Source organism: Thrips palmi, unplaced genomic scaffold (genome assembly GCF_012932325.1).
Source record: "Thrips palmi isolate BJ-2018 unplaced genomic scaffold, TpBJ-2018v1 HiC_scaffold_18, whole genome shotgun sequence".
Classification (NCBI taxonomy): Eukaryota; Metazoa; Arthropoda; class Insecta; order Thysanoptera; family Thripidae; genus Thrips; species Thrips palmi.
In genome coordinates this window covers 635,136-660,877 of record NW_023144627.1, presented here as the reverse complement: position 1 = coordinate 660,877, position 25,742 = coordinate 635,136, and the positions used below count along the sequence as shown (strand labels likewise).

At 43.2% G+C, this 25,742-nt stretch overlaps 2 protein-coding genes across 2 annotated transcripts; both read right to left on the bottom strand.

The window, feature by feature from the left end:
• LOC117645455 lies at positions 1-6,818 on the bottom strand. Its single transcript, XM_034385664.1, has 4 exons — positions 6,642-6,818; positions 3,643-3,964; positions 2,264-2,440; positions 1-288 (listed from the first exon to the last, which is right to left on the bottom strand). Exons 2-4 carry the CDS (start codon positions 3,937-3,939, stop codon positions 1-3), a joined length of 762 nt encoding a protein of 253 aa, XP_034241555.1. The 5' UTR covers positions 3,940-3,964; positions 6,642-6,818.
• A 14,992-nt stretch (positions 6,819-21,810) lies between these two features.
• On the bottom strand, positions 21,811-25,437 carry LOC117644622. The gene is made up of 3 exons (XM_034384231.1): positions 25,374-25,437; positions 23,986-23,994; positions 21,811-22,123 (listed from the first exon to the last, which is right to left on the bottom strand). Exons 1-3 carry the CDS (start codon positions 25,422-25,424, stop codon positions 21,872-21,874), a joined length of 312 nt encoding a protein of 103 aa, XP_034240122.1. The 5' UTR covers positions 25,425-25,437; the 3' UTR covers positions 21,811-21,871.
• Positions 25,438-25,742: the final 305 nt, after the last annotated feature.

The window sequence follows — 25,742 nt, the reverse complement described above, 5'->3', positions numbered from 1 at the left end:
CTACAGTGTGCACCGTTCATCACCGACCTGCAGCCGCGTTCGAAGCGCGCGGAGCTGCAGCGCGGCAAGGGCGTCCTCTTGGGGGCTCATGGCGCCGGCCCGCCTGGCCAGGGAGCGGACCTGATCCCAGACGGCGTTGGCGTTGTCCTCTCCGCAAAACACGCAGGTGGCGATCACAGCGGCGTATGCACTCTCTGCCAGCATCGCCATGAGTGAAGGAACCAGGTCCGTGAGGTACAGAGAGGCCACATTGAGGATGGTGCGCACCACCGTGACACTGTTGTTCGACTGCAAATGAAAAAGTGGCAACTGTAACTGGCAAAAATATTACTCTACAAATCGAAGAGTGTACATGGTATGCTCTAACTGGAGCATGCCTGCAAGCACGCTCTAACTAGCGCATGCCTGCCAAGCATGCACTTACTAGCGCATAGATGCCATGTACACGCTTCCTGATGCAGACAACTCCCTATCCCTTATGCACTAGATGCATGCTTCAGTTAGCGTGTACATGGCATGTATGCACTAGTTAGTGCATGCTTGGCAGGCATGCGCTAGCTAGAGCGTGCTTGCAGGCATGCTCCAGTTGGAGCATACCACGTACACTCTTCGATTTGTATAGTACCCTGAGCTAATACCTGTCACATTCCAGGAGAATTACATCACACTCTCAGAGCCATATTGACTTTTTGTTCATAGCAGCAGCAACATTTCCTAAGTAGCATATGAATTTTTTTACGCAACAATAATACTTAGAAATTTGTTCATATGCCACGAATAAAAAGTCCATGGTATATGTACAATTCCATAGACAATATTGTTAGTACATTACTAACAAATTTGTTGATTAAATTGTTGATAAATTTGTTGATAAAAATTTACCAGAATAACCACTGACAAAACTTTTGTCGTTACTAAACGACACTTTTAATGCTAATTTTTTCAGCGACAACATTTATTTTGGAACGGATAGCTTGTTGGACCACTTGTTAGTCAGCGACAAGTATTGCAAGTCCATAAAAATATATGTAATGTCTGCGACAAATATTGATCATGTACATAGAATTTTATTTGTATGTACTGACTTTATTTATTAGTTACTACTGACTCCGTTTCTTTCTTACTATTGACAAAATCTCTTAGTAGGCACTAACAAATTAGTCCCAGAAGGCCTCCATACTTCTTTTAAATAACTAGTGACAGATTTGTTAGTAAGGCTAACATACAAAATGTCAATACGTTACACATAGATTTTTATCAGTGAGATACCTAAAAAATTGTTCATAAATTACATAGAAATAATTTTTAAATAAAAGTACAGACAAAAATGTCAGTATGGCTCTGAGAGTGCACAATGAAACGAGCAAGACAACACGCCGTTTTCTTTTGAGTATTGGGAAGCTCCGTACCACAAACGAAATTCGATCCCGCAATATGGCTGCACCAAAAATTTTCCGAAACCTCAAAACACGGTATCCGTAAGGACTTCAGTGTGTGCTTGGGAAGAATTTCAAAAATAGACAAAATTGACATATGGAAATCGATTTGTCTGGACAAGAAAAGCGAATAGTCCAATGTCATGGCCTTGGATGCGGAATAAACAAGTTATATACAGCTTCAAGCGTCGACGCCGGGCCGGGGTCCTGCCTGATTACCTCATTACACTTTTTGACAACCATCTATTTCGCAAGGAAGAACAAAATTTTCTTAAAAGACGCTGGATGCACTCTAAATGGTGTACAGTGAAGATTCCCAATATTATGGTGGTGCAGCTGACTTCGGAACATACCATTGAGAATTCACTGTACCTTACAGATTTCGACGAATTTCGTTGGTATTATGGAGAAAATCTCCACCATTATATGTTGGTGCTGCCTTTCACGGTAAGACATTTACGGTGTGGTGTAAACACTCATGACTTTGCCCGAGTATTTGAAAATCATTTTCCGGGAGAGGAAATTTATCGCGCGATACACCTCTGCAGTGAAACAAGAAGACCACGTACCGTAAGCCGTGGTAATATGAGACAATTTCTGGGTAATATGAGACGGAGTTTGGTTTACGTAAGATTCACAAGCCCGCTATTCGGCCACGAAAAGAGCCACCACTATAACAAATTCATTACTCTTGCTGGTGCCATTTTTCGCCGTGAAGTTTGACAGGGATGGGTCATCAAATGCCACGAGCATTATAATTCTAACGATAAAAATAATGCGTCTCATATCACCCCGAAATTGTCTCGTACCACCCCGGCTAACGGTACCTGCTCCTGAAAACTTGCAGCGCAGAGGAGATGGAGGCTCAAGCTGGATGCGAAGAATGCCGCAGGGACTAGGGTCATACCACGCCACGAGCGCGCGGAGGGCGGGCACCACAACGTGTACTTGACCAGGCACTGCACCAGGGCGGCCAGCTCGAAGCGGCGAAGGATTAGCATCGCCTGTGAAGAGGAAAAGGAGCCGACACATTAAATGTACAACCGTTTACGTGCCCGCCCACAACTTTGAGCATGCCAACTTTAACGCACAATTGTCCCAGGAAGCGGAAGATTTATTTTGTTGCAGCGGAAGATTTATTTTGTTGCAGAATGACAGATTTCTTAAGGGGAGGTTCTGGTGAAAATCTTGCCATTTTCCAAATGGAATCCAGTGTCATAATTTGTTCGGAATATAAAATCTTTCTTCGAGGAGACTAAAATTTGATTTATGAAGGCACATCCCAGGCTCTGAACCCAGTCGAAGAGCCTTTTTGAGCCTATTTAGGTTGTATCTTGAAAAATATTCTTGCGTATACTATTTTGTCGTAAAAGGTTGACCTTGACATTTTTCACTTCTTTGATTCATTTTCGAAAAATTCCGGCATGCATAGCTCAAAATTTTCATTATATTATTAACTGTAAGCTTTTAAAGCTGAAAAGTCCCTAAAATTTGTCTATTTTGTACATTTTTGATCAATTGAAGTGAAATGATTGGTTAGAAAGCTTGCGAATAAGAATGTAATTTACATTTTGAGTTGTGCATGCCGGCATCTTTTAAAAATGAATCGAAGAAGTGAAAAATGTCAAGGCCAACCTTTTCCGACAAAATAGTATGCGCAAGAAGATTTTTAAACTTATTGCCTTAATAGGAGAAGAAGGCTCTGCGACTGGGTTCAGGGCATAGAATGTGAGTCCCCAATGAAAATTTTTAATAATTACTTGGTAAGACATCAAATTTTAAACAAATTTCACAGTGGGACCTATATTTAGGAGAAAATTGCATTTTCACCAGAACCTCCCCTTAAATGATTGACAAAACTTATTTCCAGGATCTGCTCGAGTGCTCAGAAGTGTGAAACAGAAGTTTCCGAAAAAGAAATTAAATGTGGACGATAGGTGAGTTGAACTCTTACTCCATAGTTCAATTTCGTAGTTTTGTTGAAAGAACACTTCACAAATAAGAACATGTAGAAATGAATGGGAGGTAAAAGCGCTTGTGATGGAAAGCAGTCAAAAGCTTTGTGACAATACTTCATCAATACTTCTACCGTGCTACCATCGGCAGTGTTTGTAAAGTGGATACAAGTACAATGTGAGGACCGTGGGGACTGACGCGCCGTTCTTGGGATATCACTTGGACTTATTCATCATGTAAGATTCTCTACCTGCAGCGCTGTGACGATCAAGTTCTTCACCAGGATGTCCACGAACACTACGCTGTGCATGAAGCTTCCACCCCCTTCGAAAGTGAACATTTCGCGCAGAGACGTCTGCACAGCCCAGCCCCTGAATGCGGCTGCCAGGATCAGGAGGAAGACGCAGTAGCGCGTCCAGGACCGCGAGGGTCTCGGCGGCCACCCGGCCGCGCAGCAGTGACCGCCGACGAGAAGCAGCAGCAGCACCAAGCGCCACTGCAGCGAGCACAGAGCAGCCCATGGCCAGCCGTCTCCAGGCGAAGCCATCCGAAGGAGTATGCACTCTTGAACCCTGTGATCCGACCACGACGGGGGAGTAGGCACTCGTAAAACCTGTGATTCGACTACGACGCCACTGACGAGGGGTCGACAACTTCCCTTACCAGTAATATAGTCAATACAACTGTAATATACAGCAAGATATGATCCAGGAAGCGGAAGAAGGGAATAACTTGACTTATCCCCAAATTGAGTTTTTATTTTATTATTGTACCTTAGAATGGTTTACATCATTACACCAAATTATTTGACTGAATTCCAAGCAGTTTAGGAGAAAATCCACATGGGAAAAGGGTATAACTCAACTTAACCCCTTTTTCGGTCTAAATTTCATTGGAAAATGGAGATAACTCAACCTTAGTCTGCATGAGTCCGTTTGACAAATTGGCAAAAGGATATAACTCAACTTGTGTTTTTATGAATCTAGTGTAAAAAGAATCAACTCAACTTAACCCCCCCTTAATTTTAAATTTCAATTTGGAAAAAAGAGCTAAGTCCAAAAAATACACCAGAGTAACATACACTTTATGCAGACTATTGTTTTACTTGACTTGTCTCCAAATTCCTCTTTGTTAAGGAAATATAAGGTGAGCTGACTCTGTTTTCCATTTCAACGGAAAGTGACAAGTCGCAGAAATCCTCTACGGAGTGACCTTACACTTTTGATTCTTTTTTCAAAATTTTACTAATGCTTTTTGAAATTATTAACATCTGCAACATTCATTTGTTTTGTTTTAGTTTTCCCTGCTAACAGTTTTTTGTTTCTCCTGAAAAATTGCCAAAATTGAGTTATCCCCTTCTTCCGCTTCCTGGATCATATATCACTGCAAATCCAAAGGCAATACTTTTGGTACCTTTTTTGGCGATACAACTGAGTATTGCCAATAAACCGCCTTACGGAAAAGTATTGCCTTCAAAACGGTGATACACAAAAATATCGCCAAAATTTGGCGATACTTCAGAGAATTGCCACGATTCGGAATTAAACGTTGAACAAATCAAGGGGACAAGTCTTTAGTTAAATGCTGCGGTTTTGGCGATACCCAAAAGTATCGCCAAATGTTGGCGATACTTCTGTGTATCGCCGTTCTGAAGGCAATACTTTTCCGTAATGCCGTTTGTTGGCGATACTCAATTGTATCGCCAAAATATGTACTTAAGTATCGCCCTTGCATTTGAAGTGATATAGTAATAGGGGCAATATACAGCCAACCGCGCGCAAGATGTGTTCTGGACCCCTTGGCCACTAATACGTATACACTCACTGTAAAAATTTTTTTTAGTCAAATTCCTATACATGTATATGAAGCTATTTACATATACACGTATAGGAATTTTACCATGCACTCGTATGGTAATTTTCCTATGCATCAGTACGGGATTATAACTATTACGTGTATAGGCGTTCTCCCATCCGTTGTATAGGAATTTTCCTACACATCGGAATGGCGTAACTGCAATGCATGTATGGGATTTCCACCAAATATCCAAATTAGACGGCTGAACCGGATGAACTGTCAGATATTTAATACAACGGCCGAACTTTACGCCGTTATAGACCGTCGAGCATGGATCACTACTGATCCTTCATCACGGTCTTCCAAATTGGCAAAGTTCAACTTTACCAAAGGGACACCCAAGGTGAAAGTACTATCACCTCAGTAAAAATGATGTAAGAGTTGAAAGATCCTCAACTTTCTTACATCGTGATGGGTCGCGAGCCCCCTGACCTAACCAAATTCCTAGCCGCAGCGTGCACCGAGAAGTCCGTCGAAACGACACTAGCGCCATCTAGCGGATAATCCGGACAGTGGGCAAACAAGCAGCTGTGAATTGTGTACGTTTTTAACAAATAATCGCACTGATTACGAGTGTTAAGACAAAATACAATAATATGAATCGCTGGTCATGAGGTTGATAGCAAATTCCTTTTTTTCAGTTGGCCATATTCCTATACAGGGCTGCAAAATTCCTATACATGCATAGGAATTACTCAAATTCCGATACATGTACAGGAATATTCCTATACATTTTCAGCCCGAATAGCAAAAAACCTATACAAATCGGAATATTCCTATACATGTATCGGAATTTCAGTAATTCCTATACATGTATAGGAATTTTCCTAGACCACTGTATGGTAAAATTCCGAACATTTTTTACAGTGCTCTCATTCAAGGAACGTGACAAAATGTCACGTTCGTTTGAACATTGTGTCACATTCGTTTGAGTGTGAATTGGCCAAACACCGATTTGTTCACATTCAAACGAATGTGACACAATGCTCAAAGGCACGGGACAATTTGTCACCTGAAAATAGAATGGTGAGATTTTGTACCCTTGACGGAGTGATACTGAAATGCATCACCGTAAAAAGGGTGATACTTGCATGCATGAGCGAAAAATGGCCAAACTTTTGCGTGTCGCTGTTAAAGGTTGATAAATCCTCAAGTTAAACGAGGGCCAGTCTCGCTGATGTCAGACCTTTTTTCGGACATACGTTTGTGTATGACCCTTTTTCAGACATATATTTAAGTATGGCCTCTTTTCGGTCATACTTTTTGTATCACCGACAATTGGTCAGATGTCTCGTTCTATGAATTGCAGTAAATATATTCCGAATAGGGCCTCGACTATTGCACTAGGGAGTGTGTACTTTCCAAACCTACGCTCCAATCAACAGGACCCACGTCTATGACTCCTCCAAATTACTGGTATGGAGCTCATGCATTCCGAATTTAGGTCAAGTGCGGAGAATTTCGGATAATGCGACCGCTACGCGTGACATTCCGAATGATGACTCGACCGTTGCGCGAGTACAGACCCCCTCGCGGGCACCGAGCCAGTCCCTCGCCACGTCAGCGAACACTAGCAGCGGCGAGGAAGGGACTAGACCAACAGGTCGATCGCTAGGCTATTGGATGGCCGAAATGAAGTGTGGCGTGGCACAGTGGGCTAGAAGACAGGTGGGGGCGGCCTAAACTCTAAACGCGTTTTGAGCTCCACAGTCGCTAAATGGGACTCGAACCGAACGTGTGCCTCCACCAATGGATTCCTCGTACGGACGGCAATCCATTTGGTGGTGTCACACGTTCGGTTCTAGTCCCATTTAGCGACTGTTGAGATCAAAACGCGTTTAGAGTTTTGGCCGCCCCCACTGGTCTTCTGGCCCACTGTGCGTGGGCGTTTATCCGTCCTGCAGGCAGAGGATAAGGTTGTTGAATATAGAAATTTCCTATATAGGTACTGTGCATATTTTCATAACACCTGAACCCGTCTCCATCTTAAAATGAGTCGTACTGTACGTTAACTAAACTGTCTCCTCGTCCACCTTGCTCTGCTGGAGTGATGTTATATTCCGTCTTCACTGTCAGAAATCCGTCTTTTAAAAGACGGAGATCATTGTAGTTTTGGGTACAGAGCGACGCTGTAAAAAAATTAACAGGATTCTCTGTGGTTTTTTCTCGCAGTGCAAGGGAGGTACGCCAGGCGCGGATTGGAGGAACAGGCCGCGAGACATCGCGAAGCCTGTTACGACAAGGCACGGTCTGGCGTAAGCCTACCTTGTATTTGTGAATACTGAATTTTGTTACAACAAGGTAGGTTTACGCCAGACCGCGTCTTGTCGTAACAGGCTTCGCGATGTCTCGCGGCCTGTTCCTCCAATCCGCGCCTGGCGTACCTACCTTGGCCTGCGGCGCTAGCCTGCCTTCGGCAGGCATTGGCTTGTCCATCGTCGGTGACTTCTTACTTGTTGCATAGCCCCCCAGACCGCCCCTTCATTCTAGATAGAGTTGTTTCATAAACAGATATCACGATCTTGACCCTGGTAACTTTTTAACTCCCCGTGGCTGGAAGGCTCCGCCCCCCAGACCCCCCTTTCTTCAAGACAGAAGTGATCTGCCTGCAGAAAACTTGATTTTTCGCCGTGTTTTGGGTGTTTTTCGGCTATCAAAACAGGAAAAGTAGCGATATACATCGGCAACTTTGGCCCGTCCCGTTCATTAAGAAACGTACGAATTTCGCCTATGTTTGACCCTGACGGGAATTAAACCTGAGTCTGGGGTTAAAATAAATGTCGTATTCGTCATCAGCACCCTCAAAAACATCAGAAACAATGCAAAAACTCGAATAAAAAGAATATTCAAAAAATACCCCGCTGGGATTTGAACCCGGGTCCGAACTTCTCCGATTCACTCGAAACTGGCACCGTTGGTTTTCTCCCGTCGCCCCGATTCCAAAAATACCCCTACATGCCCTCCTAGCTGCATCCGTTGCCGAGATCCTCCTCGACCCCATGTAGACCATGATGCGCCTGCAGCAGCGCCCCCGGGGCTCGGATCGGATTTGCTGCCACCGGGCGGGTCTTAGGGTCACCCAAGGAGGCTGCATACCAAATTTGGTCATGATCGGACCACGGGAAGTCCTCGGACGGACGGACGGATGCACGCACAGCAGGGATCATACTATATGCCCGTCCCTGCGTAATTTTTTACAAAAAATAAATGGGACGGGCCAAAAACTGAACCAGTTGAGCTAGGATGATTAAATTTCGCGTGTGCCGAGCCAAGGACATACCCAACAAGTGTGCAAAATCTCACCGAGATCGGCCGAGCCGTTCAGGAGGAGTAGTGCGGACACACAGACACACAGACAGACAAAACTTTTCAACCCCACTGAAGTAACAGGCTTCGCTATCGCTCAGCCAAAAATTGTTGTATCTGAAAGGTTGTATGAAACCCTGCAAAATGTCTTCATAATAAATGCCCCAAGATTCCTTTGATGGGTGTCCAAACATTTGAATTTGCTGTCTGCAACGCCAACTGTTGGCTGTGATTCATGAATCGTGATTCAGAATGGCGTCGATCGGACGTCAGGGAGCGGAGCAGCGCCCAATCAAATTTTCGTCAAAAACCGAACTGGCGGGCGTCCCTCAGTCCGCTAAAATAAAGATATCTCGATCCCGTTTGCGCCAAAATGTAGGTAGTTGAAGCGGCTATAGCGCAAACTAGGATTATGAACAATCGAACAATCAAAAGTACAAAATTTTACGAAAAAACCTGTTTTGATCATTTTTGCAAAATCCTCAAAAAGTGTTTTTGGCTGAAATTTTGTACTTCCGGTTGCTAGATGTTCATAATCCTAGTTTGCGCTATAGCCGCTTCAATTTCCTACATTTTGGCGCAAACGGGGTCGATATATCTTCATTTTTGCGGACTCAGGGACGCCCGCCAGTTCGACTTTTGACGAAAATTTGATTGGGCGCTGCTCCGCTCCCTAACGTCCGATCGATGCCATTTTGGGCTTAAAATGCTTCTTTTTGTAAGGTCTTGACACATGAAAAGTTTGAACAACGCTTAACAACGCGTATGGAAGCAATCGCACAAGTCAGTTTTTGGCCATTTTCAGTGTATTGCCCCCTTAACGAAGGAACCGTTGGCAATTTTTTTTTGCCGAAGGATCCGTCGTTTATTCCGGATATTAATTTTTACAGTGTAAAAATGCTCAAAAGATGTTGTTTATTAATAGAAAGAACAACTCTCTACAAAAATAAATGACATGACACGGCAAGGCAAAGATATAAAAAAATACCATTCAGCCTGAGGTAGAACAGAATAATTTTAAAAAGTCTTACATGCTAACTAGTCTTACTAGTAATAAACTGGGCATGAACTTGTCACACTCAAAACTGCTTTCCTCAAAGACTTTTCATATGTCTTAGAAACACAAACGAGTTACTAAGTCAGTGTAGGTAGAGAATGCCACTAATTGTTTATATCCACAAAATATTACCAGAAACTTGGGTATACAACATTGTGGTAAAACAGAGTAAGAAAACAAAACGAAATTAACATGTTGTCAAAGGCTACACGTCAAAAAACACTCTAAATCAAACATTGAGGCGCAATGAAAATTTCTTCCCATCGAAACTTATCATATGTCCATGAAATAAACAAAAGTGTGTGATTAAGTCGGCAAAGGTGAAAATGCCACTAAGGTTTCTCTATTTTCTTAAGACGGAATACTCTACGGGCTACTGTAACCCGCTCTTTGCAAACTGGGCAGTTCAATGCCCCTGGCGTTGGTACAGCCAAGTTTTAAGAAGCTCAAAGTTTCAGAAACGAGCACACGCCAAACTGCAAGAAACTGAATGAAAGGCTATTTGCCAAAGACGTCATCATCCTCTTCATCTTCATCAACTTAACCCGGAAGGTGCTTCCTCCTTTCACCCGTCAAAAATTCTGTAATGTTGACTATATTATTTATTTATCCATGGATAACATTGATGGTACAGAGGTATCTGTTGCAACCCTTCTTTCAAATAAAGAGATAAAACTTTATCCACTACAGATTATGCATGACACTTTTACACTTCTGAGCAAAACACATTTTGCATAGAAAATGAATAAAAGTAGAGAAGTCGGGCACCAAACCACACAATTTCAAATAAATGGAAAAAGAAGACCACATTTGAAATTAATTCTTCAAATATTGAAGAAATAAATGCATTTAGATAAGACAACAAAGCATTTGGAGGAACAGAAGAAGAAGGCAGAATAACTGATTTTGGAAGATAATTGATTTGACATGAAAGGTCAACACCAACATTTCTGCCTGTTCTTATCAACTAATGGAAGACAAGGGCACAAGGTGCTTCAAGGGACTTTGATGCTTCCATGAGGAACGTAACAACATTTATGTTGTCTTGTAAGTAGCTGTCAGTGAGATTCCGAATCCTGGCATCATTTCTCAGTGTCTTTAGTTGTTGTGGTCTGCTTGCTTATCGTCCGCGCTGAAGAGCATGGAGATCGACCATTGTTTGGTTTTTTGAATTCCCAAATGACGCCATCTTACTTTTTGACCATATTGGTATCAAAGGGCCCTAGGGGGGTACTCTAACTGCCAGCAAAATATTGGGGACGGCAATCCATAAACACCAGAGAAAGTGTCAAATAACAGGAAAAGTTGCGATACACATCGGCAACTTTGGCCCGTCCCGTATATTGAGAAATGTGCGAATTTCGCCTTTGTTTAACCCCAACGAGATTTGATTCTGCGTAGGCCTGTGTGATTGTTAAAAATAATTGGAATCGATCAATTACCCAAATAATCGAAATTTCACTCGATTCGATGAATGAGAATCGAGAATTGAAATCAAACTCGATTAATTGAGTTAAGTCGATTAATCGAGCTTTTTCAATTGTCGAAATGTGCCAATTAATCGAAACTATCGATTAACTGCGTATTTTCGATTGTTAGGTCGATTTTGCGTCCGTAACGCGCGTGGTTTATGGTTGCCCGCTGGAAAGCTGTGCAGAAGACGCAAAATAAATACAACAATGGTAGTACCACATCAATGGAGTGGTGTATTGAAAACAAAAACAAATTTTACATTATCAAAATATATACACCCATTGCAGTTCCACACAAATGGAGGAGAGGTGTTTTGGAAACAAAAGCAAAATGTTAAATTATCAAAATATACAATAGGTAACAAGTAGAAAAGGGACAGGAAAATGGCACAAATCACATAAAGCTAAGGCTTCTTTAAATTAAAATTACAATTCAGAGATTCAGAGGTACTACACATTCCTAAGAAGGCTTCTTGCGAAATTTTTTGTTTGATGACAAAAAAATCAGAAGTTCGGCCGAAATCCTCCTCGACCCCATGTAGACCATGATGCACCTGCAGCAGCGCCCCTGCGGCTCGGATCGGATTTGCTGCCACCGGGCGGTTCTTAGGGTCACCCAAGGAGGCTGCATACCAAATGTGGTGAAGATCGGACCACGGGAAGTCCTCGGACGAACGAACGGACGGACGCACAGCATGCATCAAACTATATGCCCGTCCCTCCGTCATTTTTTTTTATAAACAAATACGCGGGACGGGCCAAAAACTTGAAAAGTTATCTTAGTGGATCGTGAAAAATTGACTATATGACACCCATATTGCTCCCGTGCATTTAAATGTTATCCTAGTGTCTGACTTAACACTCTGGAACCATTTCGAGGTGAAGGTCAGCATTACAAGAGTTGAGGCTTACGATTTCTCGCTGTGTGATGCCGGACAGGCAGTTTTGATCTCTTCATACGCTATGGTGCCCTGCATGAGCAGCGGATCTGGTTGACACGAATGGTTCGGGTGAACCACTTAACCGCGCAGGTCGCGCCGTGTGTGGCAGGCCCCCTTGCACATAATTCCGGATTTGTTGTACTTCCGGCAGCGGAACTCTAATTTCAGAGCCGTGGTTGCTGCGGCCGCTGCAGCCTCGCTACTGACAGTAGCAGATCGATGGCCGTTGCTCGATTGGCGCCGTAGTTGGTCTGCCGCCTGACAGACTTCGTCGGCTTCCCGCCAAACGAACGACAGCTGATCAGCTGCCTGTAGGTCATTTCCGGTCCGGATTTTATTTACGATATTCGTCGTTCGAAAAATGGTTTGTCCGGACATAAATTAATTTACATGCTCTTATCTTGGAGATGCCTTTCCTTTCCAAATCTACTTCGCTCGTGTTTTTATTTGATTTTTGTAGAGTGTAGATTTTTGGCTTGGCGTCGCAGGGGGCGCTACAGTAGTGTCGTTGTCTTCTTGTTATTTCGCCTCGACATTTCGCCGTCCGTCCGAATTTTTTTTTTTTTTAAGTACGCGACTTCAAGAAATCTTAGGAGTCACGAAGTCAATTTGGGTGGAAGTGTGGGGAAAGCAAAAAAGTTGTGTAAAAGGGATAGGGGGTGGCTACGAATGGTAGTGGTACCAATGTGGTACCCGTTAAAATTTAAACTTGGCAATAAAAAGAAATCAAAATGCCGGGAAATTCGAAAAATTCCAATGCTAATGTATTCCTCAGTGTTCTGACAATAAAACACCTTTGAAGTCCATCATTATTAAAATGTTGGTAGCAGAAAGAAGGCAGTAAATTAATTTTCGCGGGTTGGCTACAATTTTGTCGGCGTCTGCGCCCTTGCGAAAATCGCGAAGCTGAAAATACGAGTAGTCGCGCATTAAAACTGCCCCTCCATTGTTGCTGACGTTGAATTGTTTGGCTTGTTTCAAAAGGCTACGGTTCTCTAGTCATGTTTTCGTCAATTCTGTGTAATAGTTCTCACTCACAGATGGAGCTGCAGCTCCTTATGTCATTTCTAAAACAAACATATTCACATAATTGGAGATGGCTGCCACAAAATCAAATATTTCACACCACATCATTTTGACACAAACCTTGAAAGCCGTTGGCATCTTCATTAATAATTGCTTCAATGATGTCCTGATGAGGATTGAGATTGAAGGGCCCAACACCCATCTTCACCAGGAGCTCCCCCGCCATTCGCTGTATGTTTGGGTCTGAAGAGCACATTGACGTTAAAAAACAAATCAGACAGAAATTGACATTTTTCACAACCCCTTGCCTCAAAATTAAGATGAACAGTTGCTTGCAATCCACAGTGATAAGATACATTGAAGGATGAAATGTCCCAGAAGTAGCTCTACAGAATCCAATCGCTATGAATATAGCCCCATTTCCGTGCATAAGCATAGGGCATTTTCGGGATGCATTGCACGTAAGGTGCAATATGGCTAGGGCATTGCACCATACGAGCTATACTCATACAGTTTAAAATCTCAGTGTTAGAAGTAAAGTGGCATTCCCTCCAACCTTGTGGTCACTAGACTCCACGCACGCTAAGGTGGGAATTTAAAGACTAATAGATATTTTCAGTAGGTCGCCAAATCAATGCATGGCCTGATGATGGAGACAAATAAAGAAATAAAACTGAAACTGCCTGCCTTTTAGTAAGGCCAATCATTAAACAAAACTAAGCACGCTGACAGTATCGCATGAGTGGGATTAACATATAAATATACTTACCATTGAATAATTCTTGATTAGCCTGCTTGGTTTTCAGAAGGTAAAAATTATTCAAATGGTTTAACTTGAGAGTCGGCATGGTAAACTCGAGAGAACACGAGGCCAGCACAAAAATCGCCAATAGAATCGCCTACACGCCAACACGTACGCCGGAATACGCTCGACAACAGGCCTTTCATTCAACCACAACGACAAAACACACTGCGCTCATATTCGCTGTCCCAACGTATATCCGCAGGAAGGTGACGTCACGCTGGTGGCGGGGATGGCTTTGGTGCTGTGCCATGGGTGTGTGCGGTGTGTTGTGTGGGTTGTCTCTCTCAAAAGGATAGAGCTTTGCACTTCCCCTTCTTCGATATCTTCTGGATTAACGACCACTTCACGGGGAGGGCGCTCAGCCCTAAATCTGCCAAAACGCTCTTCCTCTTCATCAGAAGAGTGCTCAATAATTCCGAGTGGGGCCGTTGTCGCATTTCGAGGCTCCAGCCTCTCCCAGACAGTCTGTAACCAAAAGCAAAGAACACATGAAATGCTGCACACAAATTCAACGGTTCTTCACATTAAAGAGAAAGTAACATTAGAGCGATTCTCACGTTTCGGGGTAGTTTCGTTTCTTCTGACTCCTGTGCCCAAACGAGCGCAGATATCGACATGGGGTTTGTTTCTGATGTTAGGGAGGGCCATTGCCCACTAAACGCACACATTTCGAAAAGTTCACGTTCGTTGGATTGGTCTACGTAGCGTTTGGAATACCCCAAATGTAACTTCCGTGATTGTCCAAAGAGAACATACTCGAACTTTCCGCCCCCAGTGTGGCGGTGTGGTTCGAAAATGCTGCCAACTGTCGATGGGGATTCGAAGCTTGGCATGACTCGAGCTAATTTCAACCGAAGACCAATACGCCAGACTTCTTTCGAAGGTACTTATGCTGCAACGAAAAATGTCCTCCGTATATTCAATTTCACTACACAAATTTCGAAAAGGCAGCTCTGGACTTCTCCTCAAGCCAAACTTGTAACTTTCCATGACACAAGCCATCAAAGTGGAGTCCCTGGGACATAATAGAGCATTCTAGTCGTCGCCGATCGAAGAACAAAAAGAAGGACAAAACCGGAAGCCGGGAAGAAACGGAGTAGGTCTCAGGCCCGGTTCCAGCGAGAAATGTCGACAAATATTTTAATTTCCTGTGTCAAAAAGTGTTTGGAACAAACGAAAGTGCTTTTGAAGGAGATACACCACAGAAAACTCAGTAACTAGTCCACTCATAGACGTCTGGGAGGTTATGTAGCCGGCGCCAGTTCCGGCTTTGTTCTTCTTCTTGTTCTTCGATCGGCGACGACTAGAATACTCTATTGCATGGGTCGCGGAATTCTAAGATGCTGAACACGGTCTCAAAGCGGGCTAGAGCATTATAAAATGGCGTGTATCAACAATTACCTGTAACTTCCGTGGCACCCTTTACCCAATGTTGCAGCAGCACTAGGTGAAAAAAAATTCCGCTTAAATGTCGGGCTTAGAGTATCACTCGCGCTGCTCGCTGGGGGCTCCGCCCCCAGACCCCCGCATGTGTGGGGCGCGTGCCGAAGTATTTTCAGTAAGTCCGTGGTGACCAAAGGCTAATTTTCTAAGGAAGTAAATGTACTGCTTCTATGAAAGGCCTATTTAACAGCTTTAGACCATATAATAAGCTACTTTTACTGCCCAAATAGATAGCTTGTATTGCATTCGCTACTGTGGCAGTCAATGGGTGCATACAAGGTCCGGAAAATATTGAAGACTGCTTTGACAAGGATAGAGGTGAATGGAAAAAAACGCAAGTCTCTACGACCACCCTTGACCCTAAACATTTCTATGAGTGAGTGAGTGAGTCAGTGAGTGAGTCAGTCGGATTGGGGCTTTATAGGTTCTTGATTGATGACTTTGAGGACGTTGCCGGTGACGGGGCCTGATTGCGGCATAGTTTCGGAAATGTCTCGACCAGATCTACCGATGGGGCGAATAAAAAATTTTAGTCGGTCGGTCCCTATTTTTGAAGATTGAGTGGATTTTGTTAAATTTAGGCCTATTTTATCGTTTTGAGGATGTTGCCGGTGACGGGGACCCGATTGCGGCACAGTTTTGGAAATGTCTCGTCCAGACCTACCGATGGGGCGAATAAAAATTTTGAGTCAGTCGGTCCCCTTTTTGAAGATTGAGTGGATTTTGTTAAAATTAGGCCAACTTTTATATCGTTTTAAGGGTGTTGCCGGTGACGGGGACCAGATAGCGGCATAGTTTCGGAAATGTCTTGACCAGACTACCGATAGGGCAAATAAAAATTTTCAGTCGGTCGGTCCCCTTTTATGAAGATTGAGTGGATTTTGTTGAATTTAGGCCTATTTAATCGTTTTGAGGGTGTTGCCGGTGACGGGGACCCGATTGCGGCACAGTTTCGGAAATGTCTCGACCAGACCTACCGATAGGGCGAATAAAAATTTTCAGTCGGTCGGTCCCCTCTTTTGAAGATTGAGTGGATTTTGTTGAATTTAGGCCTATTTTGATATTTTTATATCGTTTTCAGGATGTTGCCGGTGACGGGGACCAGATTCCGGCACAGTTTTGGAAATGTCAAGACCAGACCTACCGATAGGGCGAATAAAAATTTTTAGTCGGTCGGTCCCCTTTTTCGAAGATGGAGTGGGTTTTGTTGAATTTAGGCCTATTTAATCGTTTGAGGGTGTTGCCGGTGACGGGGACCCGATTGCGGCACAGTTTCGGAAATGTCTCGACCAGACCTACCGATAGGGCAAATAAAAATTTTCAGTCGGTCGGTCCCCTTTTTTGAAGATTGAGTGGATTTTGTTAAATTTAGGCCTATTTAATCGTTTTGAGGGTGTTGCCGGTGACGGGGACCCGATTGCGGCACAGTTTCGGAAATGTCTTGACCAGACCTACCGATAGGGCAAATAAAAATTTTCAGTCGGTCGGTCCCCTTTTTGAAGATTGAGTGGATTTTGTTAAATTTAGGCCTATTTAATCGTTTTGAGGGCGTTGCCGGTGACGGGGACCAGATTGCGGCACAGTTTTGGAAATGTCGAGACCAGACCTACCGATAGGGCGAATAAAAATTTTTAGTCGGTCGGTCCCCTTTTTCGAAGATTGAGTGGGTTTGTTGAATTTAGGCCTATTTAATCGTTTTGAGGGTGTTGCCGGTGACGGGGACCCGATTGCGGCACAGTTTTGGAAATGACTCGACCAGACCTACCGATAGGGTGAATAAAAATTTTCAGTCGGTCGGTCCCCTTTTTTGAAGATTGAGTGGATTTTGTTGAATTTAGGCCTATTTTATCGTTTTGAGGATGTTGCCGGTGACGGAGACCCCATTGTGGCATAGTTTCGGAAATGTCTCGACCAGACCTACCGATAGGGTGAATAAAAATTTTCAGTCGGTCGGTCCCCTTTTTTGAAGATTGAGTGGATTTTGTTGAATTTAGGCCTTTTTTTTATCGTTTTGAGGATGTTGCCGGTGACGGAGACCCATTGTGGCATAGTTTCGGAAATGTCTCGACCAGACCTACCGATGGGGCGAATAAAAATTTTTAGTCGGTCGGTCCCCTTTTTTGAAGATTGAGTGGATTTTGTTAAATTTAGGCCTATTTTATCGTTTTTGAGGATGTTGCCGGTGACAAGAACCCGATTGCGGCACAGTTTCGGAAATGTCTCGACCAGACCTACCGATGGGGCGAATAAAAATTTCTAGTCGGTCGGTCCCCTTTTTTGAAGATTGAGTGGATTTTGTTAAATTTAGGCCTATTTTATCGTTTTTGAGGATGTTGCCGGTGACGAGGACCCGATTTCGGCACAGTTTCGGAAATGTCTCGACCAGACCTACCGATGCACAGTGGGCTAAAACAACCTTTTAGGCGCTCAAAACCTGTATTTCAGCCATTTTTGATCGTATATGTCCCAAATTTGGTACAGACCCTCTTTTGGTCTTACTTTATGAGATTTTGAACAAGCGGCGGCAATTATGACCTTATCTCAGCCGTGGTTCACCGAAAATTGATATAATATAATCGTATTTTTATGTTGTATATTTCTGAGTCTGCGGGAGCACTCTCTCTTTCTATTAGATCGATGCAAAACATATTGTAGGTTTTTTTAATGTTAATTTCAGACGGAACAATTGAAAACCGCTTAAAGGAGTCAAAAACATCATTAACATTATATGTGCGTTCCTAAAAACAATACTGTAAAAAATCATGGTTACAGATTTTATAACAACTGTCAAACTTCAATTTCCTAAAATCAATTTTTAAATGGTATATCATTTAACTCTTCATGGAACAATAACATGGCAGGCTCATTTGCCTGGCCATCAAAGGGGCAACTATAAGTGAAAGAACTGTGGCACACAGTTTTTAAGACTTGGCTTTAGGTTTTATTTTCTGAAAGAGCTGATAACAGGATCAGATAAAACAAATGGCAGTCAGAAGATCTGCATTCCCATCAATTCTGTTGCACTTCCGGGTGGCCTTTTCTGGAGGGTTAGTTGTAGAGAAAGGGCGTGGGGCTAGGGAAAAGGAGCCAAATAGCACGTGAAAAGATAAGGGACGGTTGGGATGGAGACATGGATGCTTGGCTTCTTTCTTCGTTGGGACGCATTTTCTACCGAAAACGGGTAAATTGCCAATTTTATAATGTTTCACAGCCGCGTATTACTGTTTGCGCAAATATGCGCAGGTTTTCTCTGTTGATCCTTTCAATTGACACATAGGTTGATAATTTCCAGCGGTGGAACGTGCTTAATAGTGCGTAATTCCATAGTAGATCTCAAACTTTTGTTTTTAAAGTAAAAATTATACAAACAAAGCGATTATATGCACACCAACACCCTTCAAATTATCGCAGGAAGATAACTTGGGTATCATTTTGAACGGGAATACTTGGTCTTTAAAATGGAACCACCGGAGGTTCAAAATCTAGATGGAAAGCCGTCAAAATCGCTGTGGCGTTTTCTTGCATTTTTTACTAAAAATAACACATTATCACAAGTATTAACTTTGAAGGCCTGTAGTGGTCGTAGTTTTGGTCTGACAACAAAAATAAGACCAGATTTGAAATCTGCAGAAAATTTCCTATCCGATAGTGAAAACGTTTGCCTGTTTAAACGATTTTTAAGAAACAGGTTTTGAGCGCCTAAAAGGGTGTTTTAGCCCACTGTGCGATGGGGCGAATAAAAATTTCTAGTCGGTCGGTCCCCTTTTTTGAAGATTGAGTAGGTTTGCTCGGAAACGGTGAGAAATTTGTTCCCCTTTTTTGTAGATAAAGTAGGTTTTCTCGGAAACGGTGAGGAATTTCAACTTTGGGATTTTTCCCAATTTTCCCATAAAATTTGGAATCGAATGGAAAAAACCGCAAGTCTCTACGACCACTCCTTCACCCCAAACATTTCTATGAGTGAGTGAGTCAGTGAGTCAGTGAGTGAGTCAGTCGGATTGGGGCTTTATAGGTTCTTGATTTGACCCTGGAACGACTTTTAAGCCACAGCAAGCCCGAGTCAGCCGTTAAAGCTGATTTTCACACTTTGTAACTTCCGTGATAACGTAATTTCCGTGATCAAAACACCCACTAAAACGTATGGGAATACCTTATGGCTCATGTTTTTAGGAAGATAGTACAAGGTCTTTACTATAAATACCATTGCCATAACTCTAGTATCATCCAGGACCCCAATAATCAGAAAAACTTAATTGGATATTTCTCACTTTCGGCAAATCAGAGACGCCAAAACTACCCCGAAACGTGAGAATCGCTCTACACTCACTAGAGGGCTGTGAACCTCATCCCTTCGGTTTTGTTCACGTAAAACACCAGGAGGCACGCTCAGCTGAAACAAGAAAGATGCAATGTAGAAATCATTTTCAAGACCAAAAGAAAACCTAACCTCTCTACCAAAGACTCAAGCACGCGACTGGCGCGGTTTCTTGGAACGACACATTTTCCCTTTCATCCCTCAGACAGACGAATGATTTCGGCACAACACTAGTTCGTTTCACATAGTCAATGATAAATCTTTGAAAGAAAACAACGAAAATCGCTGCAACGCGTAAACAAGCCTTCGTCGGCCATGACAGACTCCGGCCTGGCCGTGACGTCATCACACCTCCCCCACCTCCTCCCTGCCCGGCGCGTCGATTTGAAAGTTAACCGCCACACTAACCAGGTTCAAAATTCTCACTGAAAAACAAACCCTTAACGTTCCGTCGCAAATGCGAGCGGCCGTGCGTTCGCCCGGCGCGTGCAAACAAATGCAACACGCACAAATGCCAGAGATTTCGCGACCCACGCCACCAGAGGGAAGGACAACTTTACTCAGTTTTGAGTATTTCTAACACAATTTTTCGGAGTTTCACACTGCAGCACCCTCGCGAAGCGCCCCAAACATGATTCGAACCGAGAACACCGAATTTACCCTCAGAAAGCGGCACAAACACTGAGACTGCCCGGCTCCCACGCACACGTCAACGTCAACTGGCCGTAATTCGACACTTTTTGACCCAAATTTCACGAATTTCACACGCGAGCACTCTCGCGAAGCGTCTCGCACAAGATTCGAAACGAGAGAACACGCAAACAAGCCGAACAGGCAGATGCAACCCGGTGCACCCCGCGACCGCATGGCGCAGGGGGACGCCGACCCCAGATTTCATGATTTTAACGCTACTGACACGAAAAGGATTTTCTGACACGAGCACACACTGTAAAAAATTATTGTGAATTTACGAAAATTTTTTTTACAAATTCTCTGTAAAGTAACAATAACATTTCGTTATTTTATGAAATTTATTCGTAGAGGCCGTTATATGAATTATTCATCACAGAAATATTCTTAATTTTATGAAATTTGTTCATGAACACCGTCTTATGAAATGGTACGAACAAAATACATCTCAAACGTGACTAAAATACTACAACAATGTCACCAAAACATAAAAAGTTTCCTAAAATTACAACAAATGCTTAGGTTATTCCGTTGCACAAATCGCTTGTAAGATTACGAGATATGGTGATGCCTTCATCATTTTACAAGATGTTTCATAAAACAAAACAAAAACGCTGAAATAAGTTAATCTCCATTTAATCAGCGTGACAAGGTAGAACAAAAGCGGTCCACGTAATTTGGAGCGGGTAAAAAGTTTGTAGTTTTACTAATTACTGCGTGAAGAATAATTCATAAATCGTTAAGAAACAAAAAGACGTTGTAAATTTACAGATAATTTGAGCAACGAAATTACCCATAAATTGTTTGTAAATTTACGAACTTATTTTTTACAGTGCAGTGAGCACTACATAAACGCGGAAAACACTCAGAAGCATTGAGAATGGGACATGACGCAATCACACCACGAGGCGTGCTGACGCAGCGAAACACACACACACACACTCTCTCTCCCTCTCACACACACAACATTTCACTTACCTCTCTAAACAGGTTGCCCGAAATGTTTAAATCGAGCGTTTCGTCTCCAGATGACTCAATTTCGCCTTCCTCCAAAGGCTCGTAATCAAGCTGTTCCTCGCTGAACGACATGATGACGCTACTTCTAGGACGGCTTATGACACGACCGGACAAGGGCGGAAGGACGCAGGAAAGGGTAGTACCGCTTGCGGCCAGCAGAGGGCGCAGCGGTCGTTCTAACGGCCGGCCAAATTCAATTAGTTTCTGATTTTGCGACGATCGTAAATAAAATGTAGGACACGTCCAAATCTCTCAAATATTATTTCTCCTCACTACACATAGTCTAGAAGCGCAGACAACAGGTGTCATGCAAATTCAGAATACACTAGGGGGGGAGAGGAGAGGGGGCGATGGGGGATGGGGCGCTGGACCACTGGCTTCTCTCAGACAGTTTTCCCACGGACAAGACAAGGGGACATCCGTGGTCTACGCTTCCTAGCGTGGACGATGTCAGCCTCCCAAGAATTAAAAGTGAAACGCAAGGAGTCTGAGTCCAGACAGGTTCGTTTATTTCTGTAACATCAGACAGGGCACGGCATTGGCACACTGTTTAAATGGGCCTCCACAGGCTCAGGGTGAGGCAGTACTTGGCCGACTTGAGGGCCGGTCCCTGGGGGATGCCGGCGTCGACGAGGCACTCCACGATGGGCTCGACGCGGTACTCCCTCCTGGCGCCCTGCTCCTTGATGGGCGTGATGCCCGCACTGACGCGGCAGGCGTCGCTGGGCCCGGCGGGCAGGCGCTGCAGGCACGTGGCGATGCGGCCGTCCAGGTCGGCGATCTGCTCGTCGGTGTAGAGGCTCTGGAAGCGGACCGTTGGGGGCGTCGATCAATGCAGTGCGCCACACTCTCAGACTCACTGAAGAACCAAACGTGGTCTACATCGCACCAACTGGTGTGGTCGAATGGGTGCCATTTTGACCACATCAGATGGTGTGGTCTAGACCACGTTTGGTGCGTTTGGTGTGGTCTAGACCTCATCAAATGTGGCCAAACGTGGTCTAGACCGCATCAAACGTGGCCAAACGTGGTCTAGACCGCATCAAATGTGGCCAAACGTGGTCTAGACCACACCAACTGATGTGGTCAAAATGGCACCCATCTGACCACACCAGTGGTGTGGTCTGGATCACGTTTGGTTGTTCAGTGCTGCTCAGACTTTTCGTACTTTGATAAAGAGTTTTTTACTCAGCAGTAAAAAGTACTATTCCCTCAATATCTGCGGGTCCGAATCTCGTCTTTTCCGACGACGAGATTCGGACACATGGAACGGCTTGAGCGCAGCTAAGTGGATGTCCGAATCGCGTCTTGGGTTCGTCGTAAACGTGTACATTTTTACGATGAGCCCAAGACGAGGGGGTGTGTGTAATACCCTGTACACATAAACCGTGTATTACGGCTAATACACGTAGTTGTAATAATATTTTTGGGCTAAATGAGCCAAATTTTGACATTTTAACACCATAATACTGAGTACTCTGTACACGTTTTCTTGGAGTTAAGCCCCTCGGCCCAAGACCGCAAGCAGACGATCGAATGCGTTTTTTTTTCGTTGCCGCCTCATCATATTTTACTTGCTTGATCGTCGTTTTCAACAAGCTCAAAACGACGAAGCAAAGACCGAATTACGCGAATTAGTTCCTCACAGGCAGACCATTAGGTGCCCTGCCTTCACCCATGTCTAAACAATGCCTGAGGTGCCAAAAGTGCCAAGAATCTGGCCACTTTGGTCGCCTAGAAACTAGGCACCTGAGCATGCTCTACCCAGGGATCCTTAACTTAACTCAACATTTAACTAATACTGCTGTCATAACGTAACATAAGACAATGTTCGATATAGGTTAAGGGTAAGGACTTAAGAAAGTACTTGCAAAAGTATATCCACACAAATTCGAGACATCAAAAAATAACTTACCCTTTTGAAAAGATGTTAGAAGCTAAGGGTAATAACTTTAACTCTTATGATGACGTTATGATGCCCTTATGAGGTAAGTTAAGGATCCCTGGCTCTACTATGCACACTAAATGTTTATGGACTTAATGTCTATAACCAAGGCCGTATTTGTGCATACTGAAGTTATGTTCAAATTTGTACATAAATGAGGTACGATGTTTTAGATACTTAAGCACAATATGGAAATATTGTTCCTAATTTATGTGCAGATTTGTACATAAGGTATGCATGCACTAAAACGGCCATAGCTATGGACAATAAAGTACATAAAACATTAAGTGTGTGGGGGAGGGCCAGTTCCTTAATGATGTGTACCCCCCGAGAAACAGCCGCGTCTTGTTTCGACGCATGTGCCATCGTATCCAAACGAACATGTCAAAATTCACATCCTCACAGAAGTCATGCACACTAAATGTTTTATGTACTTTATTGTCCATAGCTATAGCCGTTTTTGTGCAAACAGAACTTGTGTACAAATTTGTACTTACATTAGGAACAATATTTCCATATTGTGCTTAAGTATGTAAAACATTGTACCTAATTTATGTACAAATTTGTACATAACTTCAGTATGCACAAATACGGCCATAGTTATGAACATAAAGTCCATAAACATTTAGTGTGTGTCGGATGAATGACTCAAGAGTTCTGAAGTGGCACTCGAGTTACGATGGGGCTCCTTGCGTCCGCATCTGCGTCACAGCACTCACCGTCGCCACCTAGAACATAATGCAAGCCGAAATTGTGTGCATCCACTCAACATGCAATACAGTACACCTTGGACAGTCTCGAAGGCCTTACGTTTATTCTAACGACACACAACCACTTCATCTACGAACAAGTACCTCGAAAAGGCTACCACTTCTTCAAAAAAGGATTCGTCACGCTATGAACAATCATGTTAGGTGAAGACCCATGGTTTTGCATAAAATTGCACTCAAATTTGTATAAAATTTTCACAGTAAAAATTAATGTCCGGAATAAACGACGGATCCTTCGGCAAAAAAATTGCCAACCGTTCCTTCGTTAATTTACGAAGCTCTTCGTATATTCACAAACACCTTCGTTAATTTTTTGAACGATCTCTGTCAAGTTTACAATCACAATGGAAATTTACGAAGCACCTTCGTATATCTACAAAGATCCTTCGTAAATTTACAGGGACCCTTCGTTAATAAACAAAGAACCTTCGTTAATATACAGAGAACCTTCGTAATTTTACGTCTGGAATTAACAACGGATCCTTCGGCAAAAAAATTTCCAACAGTTCCTTCGTTTATTTACGAAGGTCCGCCGTAGATTTACGAAGACCCGTCGTAGATTAACGAAGCCCGTCGTAAATTTACGAAGCCCTTCGTAAATTTACAACAGATTCTGTACATTTACGATTTTTCTTCGTAAATTTTCTAAGAACCTTCGTAAATTAACGACGAACTTCCGTTGATTTACAAAAGTTCCTGTAGGAAAGAAACATTTACAGTGCACTTTTGGACATTCCCAAAAACCTTCGTAAAATACTCCGTTGTAAATTCACAACATTATTTTTACAGTGTTGCATAGTTTCCCATAGCAATAAGAAAATTCCATGCTTGCAGAAAATCATGCAATTTCCCAGAGCCGAATTCTCCATGAACATATTGCGTGTGAAAAGGAAGGGTCTTAACGAAATGTCACAAAAAACTTAAGAGGGTCTCTTAGGATTTAATGACGGTATGGAGCAAGATTTTAAGGGCTTCTTGTGGGCTTTCGCGAGATTCTTCTGGATATTAAAAGGGCATCAGGAAATTTTTAGCTGAACTCGACTGAGATCCAAGCAGACCCAAGACAATCCTAACTGTTAGTGTCAATTCAGAACTATCCTAACTGCACGTGACGTAATGAGCGGTCTTTTCTCAAAGTCCGTGAAGCCAACAAACTTTATAAAATTTTTCACCGAAGAGCTTGTTACAAAGTTTTGTCCTTATATAAATACGTGGACATTGTTTTTCAGCGATATCGAGATTCACTGATTTGCAGTGAAGATAGTTCATGAACATTTTTTCATGATACTTTTTTTTGCAGTTCCAGAATTCTTCAGGAAAGATAACTCTTAACTTACAGCAGCTGCGAACAGCGCGAAGCAGAGGATGATGACGGTCTTGCAGGTCATGGCTATAGAGGTCTGGACGAAAAGTCGATGGTGTCTCCGAGTTAAGGGGGCACACCAGTGAAAATGCAGAGGCTTCGTAAAAACGTTATTCTGAGTAAAGTAACGAAGGTAATGGGTTGAAATTTTATTCTGAAGCATAAAATATGTCAATTTAACCAAAAAAGTACACGGCAGCAAGGGGGGGCGACGGGAAGGGGGGTGGGCGCCATTTTCATTTTTCGGTGACACGGCTCCACTTTGCCCAACTTTGTGAAGCCCTCGATTGAGCCTGAAACATGGGGTTTCAAAATTTCTCATCAGGACACATGTGGCTATCGT

Bases quoted from the DNA above. Each gene is read 5' to 3' on its own strand.
- LOC117645455 (XM_034385664.1), bottom strand. From the start codon at position 3,939: ATGGCTTCGCCTGGAGACGGCTGGCCATGGGCTGCTCTGTGCTCGCTG. The intron at 2,441-3,642 runs GTAGAGAATCTT...TCCTCTTCACAG, and splicing joins TGATCGTCACAGCGCTGCAG to GCGATGCTAATCCTTCGCCG. The intron at 289-2,263 runs GTACCGTTAGCC...TTTCATTTGCAG, and splicing joins CTGCAAGTTTTCAGGAGCAG to TCGAACAACAGTGTCACGGT.
- LOC117644622 (XM_034384231.1), bottom strand. From the start codon at position 25,424: ATGACCTGCAAGACCGTCATCATCCTCTGCTTCGCGCTGTTCGCAGCT.